The sequence below is a fragment of the Cryptomeria japonica genome, chromosome 6, assembly GCF_030272615.1.
Source record: "Cryptomeria japonica chromosome 6, Sugi_1.0, whole genome shotgun sequence".
Lineage (NCBI taxonomy): Eukaryota > Viridiplantae > Streptophyta > Pinopsida > Cupressales > Cupressaceae > Cryptomeria > Cryptomeria japonica.
The window spans coordinates 450,245,916-450,256,426 of NC_081410.1; the positions used below are offsets into that span (position 1 = coordinate 450,245,916).

General features: G+C 36.5%; 1 protein-coding gene across 6 annotated transcripts; it reads left to right on the top strand.

The window, feature by feature from the left end:
- Positions 1 to 429: 429 nt before the first annotated feature.
- Positions 430 to 7,375, top strand: LOC131037476 (uncharacterized). Of its 6 annotated transcripts, XM_057969618.2 has the most exons (12): positions 430 to 578; positions 691 to 756; positions 972 to 1,072; positions 1,337 to 1,595; positions 2,435 to 2,864; positions 2,986 to 3,423; positions 3,646 to 3,707; positions 3,846 to 3,926; positions 4,147 to 4,243; positions 4,401 to 4,472; positions 4,679 to 4,789; positions 5,447 to 7,375. In XM_057969618.2, the coding sequence occupies exons 5-12, from the start codon at positions 2,442 to 2,444 to the stop codon at positions 6,584 to 6,586; spliced, it is 2,424 nt and encodes an 807-aa protein (XP_057825601.2). In that variant the 5' UTR covers positions 430 to 578; positions 691 to 756; positions 972 to 1,072; positions 1,337 to 1,595; positions 2,435 to 2,441; the 3' UTR covers positions 6,587 to 7,375. The 6 variants fall into 6 exon arrangements, with proteins under 6 accessions (XP_057825601.2, XP_057825599.2, XP_057825604.2 ...); XM_057969616.2 differs by lacking the exon at positions 972 to 1,072; XM_057969621.2 differs by lacking the exons at positions 972 to 1,072; positions 1,337 to 1,595.
- The last annotated feature ends 3,136 nt before the right edge of the window (positions 7,376 to 10,511 follow it).

Sequence of the window (10,511 nt, forward strand, 5' to 3'; positions counted from 1 at the left end):
AGATTTGAACTAAGATAGTGAATGATAGATTTAGTAGGTAAATTTAGACTCTCGAGATACGCTAAAACTATTATTTATTAACTTAAAAAAAACATTCAAACTTAAACACTAATCAATACATAAATACTAGAAATCCAAAACATAAAAGAAAATTGCATAAGAATGTGATTTTCACCATTAAAAAGTTATGTCCAATTTCAACCACTAAACCTACCTCAATTTCCTTGTCAAATTCCCTAATTGTTGTTTCCCTGTCACTTCCATCATTTCAATTGATGGCTTTGGGTGGCCACTTAAAAAAGAAAAAGGTTCGACCCAAGGAAACCTCCATAGAATTATTGTCATAATCTAATAATTTGAGAGTTGCACTACCATAATAATCGTCGTAATGATAGACAATTATTTTTGTGGATATAGATTATATAGTTTATGATTATGTTACTTTAGGATTTGTTAAAACATAGCCACCTTTAACAATTGGTGGTCTTTCCCATCCGGTTAGCTTTCCCTTCTTTAGAATGTGGGGTACATTAAAATCAGTGAAATCCAGAGGAAAGCAGATGCCTCCATTGGAGTTGGTAAGCCGGACTGTCATTATAGATATCCTACTACACATCACCTATTTTTGCAATACTCTAATCCCTTCGAGTTTAGATTTGTTCTAAAAGTGGGTGATCAATATTTTTATAGGGGTCCATGAGCATTTCAGTGGCATACTGATAATTTGTTCTGTTGATCAGATCCTACATTTTACAGGTATTGTTGGTTTTCCTTTTGCATTTCTTGATTCCCACAATTCAATCAGCATTGATAACCATTTTGCAAAATCTTTCTGTATTTTTACATCCAGGTGAATTTTTGAGATCCATCACTATTGTTTTTGGGTGGGTGGGTATTGTGTTAGAAATATATTTGGGAATTTGGGAATGCAGTATGCTTAAGTGGTAATGGGATCTTATGTTAAATTGAAGGAGTAATTTTTGCAATGCGGTCATGCATTACCACCCATTAAAATCAGATCAGCTGTATGGAAAACAAAAGAAGCTTCAACAACCATAGCATGCTCTATCAGGTCTTCAATTCATGAACAGTAGGGGCTTTACAATGTTGGGGATTTTATTTTTAGAGGTGGCATTTGAGCATGCAGGCTGATTAATTTACTTTTTAAAGCAACAGGAAATAAGTGATTAAATGTTTTCTTTGGTAACTCTGCATCTTTCTTCACTATCCTGATTTCCAACAGTTCAATTTTCATTTGAAATTTCAATCGTGATGGGTAAATTGTTTGAACTTTGCACATATTTGCTTTCCTCTGACATGCTTATGCTTTGGTTAGGTTTGATTGAAATCTAGGTGCATTGTATAAGATTTCAATGCCGTTACAGATCTTACGCCTTCAAAATGTTAAGGCATCATTATGTCTTTCTTGAGCGTTATCACTGTCTGGATCTATTATATGTGTTTTCTGGTACCAGAGGCCCATTGTGAGAGCACCAGTTACGATTTGCAAGGCTAGGTGATTATTCTCCCAGAGGATCGCGGGGCCATAAGCAACCAGTTTGCACCCTCAGCCAGAGAATTACTCTACAGTCAAGGTTTGTACTCAGGCTATCACAATAACTGTGGGTAGGCATTTAAGCCCTTAGCTTCACCAGCTCAAAAAAACTCAATAGCCAATTTGTAAATTAGTAGAACATTGCAATCTCAAGGCCTGCTTGACCTATTTATTTCTTGTTTTCTTTTCTATGCCTAATTGCCCATTTTTCATTTTAATCCCTCCCAACTTATTTTGTTGCATGTCGCTATAGGTAAAAACTTTCTTGGAAAACGGAACCCTGGTAGAATGCTCCTTTTTAATGCATTTTAGATCAAAAGCTTTTATATCCCCTTGCTTTACAATTTTGTGAACCCTAATTTCATCGCCTCTTATAATCATAATATGAAATTGGAATGGCTTGTCTTCTATCTGGAATCATCAATATCATTATTTTAAAATTGCCAGGGACGCTTTTACTGCAGACACTTGAGAGTATCTACTCACATTTCTAACATACAAATCTCTTCTCTTTTTCTTTTCAAGTGCTGTAGCTCTATAACCTTCTTTTTCCTTAATTGAGTGATATATTGAGAAATCTTGTTGCCAAACCATTTTGTTGTTTCATTTGTATTCCACAACTGAAATTAGGACGCTGGGTTGTACATCAAATCCAAAATGACCGAAGTTAAATAGGTAATGGGTTGCTAATTTGTTGAAAGAGAAGTTAATTGAGGTTCTAAATTGTCTCATCTAATTCTGATTGATTATAATTTATATAGCTTCTATTTCAAGATCCAATAATTTCATTTTGCAAATTCAGTAATACCTATTCAAAGGCTAAAGCTAGTCATGTTTCTGCTGTTGCTTGTGAATAAATTACTATCTTGGAATTTACAGTACCCAGATGGATGGTGAAGTAGACATTTCCTCTGAAAGCATAATTGTCAAGGAAAGTGTGAAAAAAGATGAAGGGGAAAATCAGAAGTCTCAGTTGGTGATTACCAATCATCAAGTTGATTCTCAGTCCAAACATCCCAGCTCTGTGCATGTTACTAATGAACAGGAGTATGCAAAGGAGAACAATGTGAAAGATGTAAATTCAGAAATGGAAAATGTACATAAGGACGAGCTTCGAGAACTAATAAGTGTAGCAGAAGAGTTTCAGTCTGAAGAACCTAGAAAGTGGGAAGGGGAAACTGAAGTGACTGCAACAGCAGATGACAACATGAAACAGAGTCAATTACAGGAGAAGCAGTCTGACACATTTCTTGAAGTAGGCGATTCATCAAAACCAAGTCAAGAAGAGATCAATCCAATGGTTCCTGAGGTATATTTACTTGATTAAATGATCTTGTGGAGTCCTTTAAGTTTATTTTGTATTTAGTGACATTTCACAACAATAGATGGGATGAAAAGTTACAATTCCAGTCAAATGTCTAATCCTACAGGTTAATGAACAGATATCCAGTTCAGGCTCTGCTCTGTTTAAATCAGAGAAGGCTAACACTAGGGTTGATAGAAAAACTGCAGCTACTAATAAACAAAAGTCAAAAAGTTCCCAGAATTCAAGTTGTTTGCCAAAAGGAATCCCAGAGGCTGCAGCAGGAAATAACATGGCTACAAATACTAAATGCAAGAAAAATGCTGGAGAAGTAAATCATGCTGAGAGCGCTCAAAAGTTGCCTGCTTCAAACATTTCACTTCGTAGAACAAGCAACCAGAGGTCAGCAAGGACGAATTACACTGTTCCACAACCATTTGCTTTGGCAACTGACAAGAGAGCTTCTATAGTTGTTCGGCCTATTAATGGTGACATAGCTGGGACTGCAGAAAAGCACACTAATGCAAATCATAGTACATCTGCCTCAGTTTTGAAGAAAACACAGGTGAAGTAATCTAGAAATGCTTAGTGGATCTATCTTGTCAATCTTGATTAAGTATAAAGGATTGTGTAAGGTTTTGTCCACACTTCAAGAGTGAATCATTCTGTGTATGAACATTAACTTGTGTTAATATTAGATTTACATGTATGTATGTGTTATTGGCTTGCCCGCTTTCTTAAAATGTTAAGTAGCTCACAGGATCACTGTTTTTCTATGACTGAGTAGTTGGTGGAAAATGCACCGTCACACCCTTTATGCAGCAAGTCCCTTCCCTCGGAAAGCTTGAAGTAAGTCGCTTTTCTTATTTGTCTGATTACTAAAAGTACTGTGGGTTGAAAGAAAGCATCCTATAAAAAATCTATGATTTATGCTTTAAAAGATAAAACTGTTTGCCTTTTCTTGGTTTCAACCATTTCTCTCTGTAGGGTGGAGGATCAAAATGTAAAGCCTCCCATACAAGCAAATTCAAACCATGATGATGAAGATAACTGTTCTACTGCCTCTTCGTATCCTTTCCATCTGGGATTTGTATATATATGGTGATGTGATGCTGATTTCTATGTATGAAGCGTTTAGAAATGACATGCTCTCTACTTTTCAATGACTTGCGCATACAGATGTCTGAACATAAGGTGCCATATAAATTCATTTTTCTTCGCAGTCTGCTTTCCTTTTCATTTTTATTCCATCATGCTGTGTACGTTTGGTCAACCTTAATTTTTATAGAACTTCATCATCGAGGAAAGCTGTTAAAGAGAGACCAAAATGTGCTGCATCTGGACCTAGCTTGAGATGTGATGAGAGAGCAAAAAAGCGGAAAGATGTAATACTAATTTTTTGTTTTGGGCACTTCTATTCTTTTGTAACTCTTGACACTCTAACCTGGACATTAGTATCATTTAATTTTCTTCGATGGAGAGGATTCAGAGTTCCATCTGCAGTAATATGCCATTAAAATTATATTTCCTTGATTTTCTCAGTTCTACTCTAAGTTAGAGGAAAAGGTTCATGCTAAGGAGATGGAAAAAAGCAAATTGCAACTCAAATCAAAGGTGTTTACTGTCATACCTCTTATTTGGATGGAATGTGAGATGAATATCATTCTAATTGGATGGAATGTTAGATGAGTATCATTCTAATTGGTTAGATTTTAACATACATTTCTTCTCCGTTGCAAATCTTTGCAACAGTGTGACAAACATTTTGGGTTGATGTTTTAAAATTTGAGATTTTTTATGCTTTATTATTTATATTGTAGGAGAAGCAAGAAGCTGAGATCAAGCAGCTTAGAAAGAGTATGACATTCAAAGCAACGCCCATGCCAGACTTTTACCACGAAGCAGCACTGCCAAAGGTTGAGCTGAAAAAGGTATATAGTTATTTATTTCATGAACACGGGGTTTGATTCTGGGGTACTTTGTATTACAGAGTTGATGCTTGCTTTAATTGAATTTTACTATTCAAACAATATTTTTCACTTGGACATAAGAATAATGCTTCATTTTCCAATTCATGTTTGGTGACATGAAATCCTTGCATTTCAACTTAGTATTTCTCTTGAGAAAATATTCATGATGTTCGCGGAGTATTCCTATTAGGTATTTTTGGTCTTTCCTCTTGACCGTATTTCTATTCTTAGTCAACAATCTTGAATCATGGGGAGCTAAGGTTGTCAAATGTTAGTTTGCATGTCTCAGTTGAGCTCTAATTTCATGTACAATGTCATTTTGAGGCATAGGATAGCAGGTTACACAAAGTGTTTAATTGTGTATTCCCTGTGGATATGTGTGCCGTATTTTTTAATCCTATTAAGCAACACATTGTTTGTAGTATACTCTCAAATCTTATGATGGACAGTGAGAAATGATTCTCACCAGAAATTCATAGAAGCTACATCTAGGAATGCTTGCATTCATGGCGCAATGATATATTTGTGGTGCCTGTTTTGTAGGATGTTGGAGTTATATTTTTTAAGTTTTTATGTCCACATACAAGCATTGCAATGTATCTGATTAAGATCTATTAGGCGCAGATACCTCCAACCCGTGCAAAATCACCTAAGCTAGGGCGTCGAAATAGCTGTGTGGGTATAGAGTCTGAAGGTGATTGTGGTCAGTCGTCTACATCAAGTTGTTCTATCCTCATGAAGAATATCTCCAATGGAACCATTGAAGATCTTCCTGAAGAAATGAATGCAGAGAAAGAATTTGCTAAGGACTATGCTTCTTCAAAGGAGAGTCTGAGAAAATCAACTGAAGTGCCTTCTGCAAAACATTTTCTTGAATCCAAGCTTGATGACATGTCTGTTAGCCCAAAACAGCAGGATCTAAATATGCTGGAAACTAAGTCTGCCAAAGAATTAACTGAAATTGGTAATCTCACAACAAGCAGCATGTCAAATACTTCGACTGATGCAAGTGATGGTGAAAGGATAAATTCACAAGGATCTCAACCAGTTAAAGATAACTCTGAATCTTCAAATGGGCATAATGAGATTGCAGGAGGCGTGATTAATAAAAATCACACTCAAGAGTCTGATGAAGGGAGCCTGAATGCCAATGAAACTGATGTAATTGGAGAGAAATGCAGCTTAGAACCATTAGCTCAGCATAATGAGATTGATAATAATAATAAACTAAGGGAGTTATATGAAGATGCAATCAATTTACAGGATTCTCTGGCAGTTGAAGTAAAGGATGGTAATGAAATTTTAAATGGGGATATTGAGGTTGTAGAAGTGAAGATGAACAGGGATGAATTGGGGGAGTCGGCTTCTTTGGTTACCCCTGTTAAAGATACTGCAAATTACAATGGTAAATTGGCTGATGATGTACAGGGCTTGGACACCTCTAAATCAAAGAGAAATGGAAGCAAAGTGTCAGTAGGTTTGAAGGTTCGCAAGAAAGAGAAAATCCAATGCAATGGTGCAGTTGTGAATGGAACCAAGTCTAGGTCTGCAAGGTCTAGCCAGGAAAGTTCAACCCAGGAATCCTTAGAAACAAATGTGAAAGGAAACCAGAACCCGCGACAAGATCGAAACAAAGCAATGGCGTCCTCTACTCCCAGCTCAAAGAGAGAGGGTGTTAAAGCTGTGTCCTCAAAAAGAACTGGCAAGGGATGTAATAGCATGGCTCAAGTTGTGGGAGATGTACTTGTACAGTCATAAGTGAGCATGATTGTTTTCCTGTATTTATTTCTATTTGTTGGATGAAGCATTCACTAATTGGTGAAGGGAACCCTGCACCTTGTGTGTTGATAATGTTGTAGTGCTGTAATTCCTGGTAAATACCTCTGTTCATCTTCCCCAGGATGTTAAGCACAAGTAAATTACTTCCAAATCACTGGGGTGCTTCTACAAAGAGTTTGATTTCTTGATTGTTGAAGTTTTGTGAACATAATCAGAAAAAGAACTGTGTGCCCAATACCAAATAAGGCCTCCGTTTATCTTGGTAGACCAAATCAACTACATGTTCAGAGCTTAAACATTTGGATTTGCTTGGTTAATATGGTTGCAGAATTGCTGATGATAGATTCGCAAATTAGGAGGTTTCCTTTCAACAGCCTGTTACCTGAATGAATTGTACAAATTTGGTGGCTCATTCTGCTTTGAGAGAAGTTTTATCATCAGTACTTTGTCTTTGATCCACTTCATTTGGTTTATTTATTTTAAGCTAGTCACAGTTACGGTGGATAATCATTCCCAATGCCATCTATTCATTTTTAATATCTGGGTTGCCACTGCATCTAGAGTTTGTATATGCGAGAGTGTAATTTTGTCTAGACTGGCAGACTTCCTTGAGCTGTGGATTGATAACTGTAAGATTTTGTGTCATTTTGGTACAATGTATAGAATATATATATATATATATTCTGAAGTAGTCCAATATTAATGAGACGTGGAGAGGTGTCATTATATTTATATATATAGAACATATCCTGGTTATGTGGTATTTAATTTCTGCTGTTTTGTTTTCTATTAAATTGTTCATTGTTTATTTCAACGTGGTTAGAAATGCATTGCACGTCATAGCGTCTCTTTTGGGTATCTATTCTTCTTTCTTTTCTTTTTTTTTCTGATAAATTTACTTGAAAAATGAATTCTATCTGAAATTTAATTTTCTGAAAAACAGCAATGACAAGGAATGCGATATTGTATATAAAAATGTACACAGTGGACTGTGTTGGTGCATCAAATTCTTATTTTATGATTCTGAAGGATGCACATGGAAATTGTATGTTAGGTTAAATGATCAGTTAGAGCCTTATAATCAAATAATTTGTTTGAGTCAACTGATAGTGGGACAGTAGGACTCTGCATTTTAAACTCTACAAGGTTTCAGATGGTGATTACTTTTAAAACAACATGCTCAGAAAATAATGATTAAATCTTAAATAGCGTAGAATAAATCTAATTATTTCTCATTAACTCCTTTTTATGCTAGTTTTAATGAAACTCTAAATTACAGCGATGAAATATATTCATTTGAAAATGCCTTTTTCATTACCAGTGGTTCATATATGGATGGTAGTCAAATATATTTTTAGGTATGAGTAAAATGAGTTAAATACAATTTAATTTCAAATTTGTAGAGATTTATTTTCAAATATCAATTATTTAAAGACATTAACATGACAAATTCTTTTTATGTTAAACTAAATCATGCACGCATTATTTGTTGTAATGTCTACATTGAATTTGTTAAGCATTAAGATATTTTTTGACATATATGTAATACTTTAAATATTAATGATATTTTATAGGAGTATAGATTAGATGAATGATTTTTTTATTTTTATTTTTATATTATTTTTGAAGGGAATATGTGATAGTTGCAATAATTTATAACGAATAAGTAAATTTTGAAAACTTAGTGGCACACACTTTAAAAGATGGTAAATAAGCAGAAAAGTGATGGAAAATTGGATCCTAGTGGACTCCCCACCTAGGAGAGAGAAAGGAAGCCACTAGGATGATTTTCACTTGGAGAGGAACTTTACATTCAAAAGAGGGGTTGAATCTGCTAGATCCAAATCCAAGGGAAACAAGGACGTGGATTCTGAGTGGATTGCAAGTGGTTGAAGTGTGATTTACCCTCTTTTGTAAATGAGAAAGTTGACTTGTTGACTATGTGGGAAAGAGAGAGAAAATGAGTGAAATGAAGAGCTACTAGTTTGGGATCGCGCTGCAACTTCGGATCTAAGCTAATTAAATTGACATGGATCTGCCCTGCAAATTTGGAGAAAAGTCGTCGGGACCGTGGCATGAATGTACATGGTCTACCACAAATTCCGCGAAGCGAAAAGGGTTCTTCCGTCTCTGTAAATGAAGCCCAAACCTGTAATTACAGCTGCGCACCTGCAACCTACACACATAAAAGAGAGGGAGAAAGGTTGTGGATAGGGGTTTGCCTTAGTCAAACCCCAGTTGAGGAATCAACCTAGAAAGAAAGTAATTGCAAATGCTTGAATGTAAACAATGGAGATGTATACCTTGTAGATCTGCTACTTGTTGATGATGATTGCTTTGCTTCTTGAATGTAACCACAAATGTTGTATGAAATGGCATGTAACATGACAAAACCCTAACACATACATACTTGCAAATGAATGTTGTAATGTTGCTCCAATGGATGAAAGAAGAAGACTTGAATGCTTGATGATGGCCTTGAAATCTTATGTCTTCTCCTTATGCTCTTTATCTGTCCATTCGTCATCCATCCATGAATGAGGGTATTGAATTCCCTTTTATACATGCCTCAAGGATTAATTTTCAACCATCGAAAACCAACAAAGAGGAATAACAAACCCCGAAGACAAGAAATGCATAGGAGATCAGGCAGACCAAACATAGGACCACCCTAGGTGAGGAAAGGGGTGCCACACCCTTGTCCTAGGGGGGACAAGGGTGCCACGCCCCTGTCCTGCCCTATTTTCTGAACAGGGTCTAAAGCAGACACAAGACATAAAGGAGGAAGAGAGAAGGGTTGGAAATGCAGAAATAGGTCCCGGTTAAGGAAGGAGATGTTGTCACCAAGGTGAGGACCCCAAATGTGGTTAAAATTGCAGGGGTCACAATTTTATGACACTACATTTAGCCCCCACTTTAGTGGGAGTATGACTTATGCCACTACTGCCGGTAAAATAGAAGAAAGAGAGAGATGAAGATGAGAGATGCAGAGTGAAAACCACAAGGAGTATAAGACATCACTAATATTGAGGATCAAAAAGCCCCCAATCTTAGGGTCTTAACTCATGCCAACATATGCAAGAGCACACAAAACAAAAAGTTAAAAGACACACAAAACAAAGACAAAGCGCAAAAAGACACACGGCAAGAACAAGACACAAGACGACTAACTAGCCGAAGAGATCTCGAGCTCAGATGTTTCAACAACTAATCAAGACACAAAGACCAATGCCATCACATAAACACAAGCGATCACATAAAAGGGAAAAGTTGACATCATCCATGAACTATCAATAGTAAAACTATGAGTTCATGAGAGGAAGAAGAGAGAGAACATGAATACACACTTTGGTGATCCATGAGAAGAAAGGCGAAGAAGAAAGAAACCATGGATGTCTCGCACCTAAAACTAGGTGATCCATGGAGAGAAGGACATGGAAAATTTCGGCCTTAGAGCCTGTCTAGGTGATCCATGTAAAGAGAGAGAGTGAGAACACTGTTAGTTCCACTCAACCCCACATGCGTGTGTGCAAGTGAGGTTCGAAGCGCCTCATAGAAGTATATGCTCGAGTACGCTACAACCTGTATAGAATGTATAGTACAAGTGTCAAGAAAGGTGTGATATCTTTCTCTAAGAGACCATGCTCTAGTTCCGAGAATAATCACTCCGCATAAAAGAAAAATGGCATCATCTCGCTCTAAGAGGGCATGCTTTGGTTTCAAGAATGACCCACTGTACAAGAGAAAAGTGACGACATCTTGCTCTAAGAGGTTTCCCTCTGGTTCCAAGAATGTCTCATTGTACAAGAAAAAAAAGAAGTGAAGACATCTCGCTCTATGAGATCGTGCTCTAGTTTCGAGAATGACCCACTGTACAAAAAGTGATGGCATTTTGCTCTAAGAA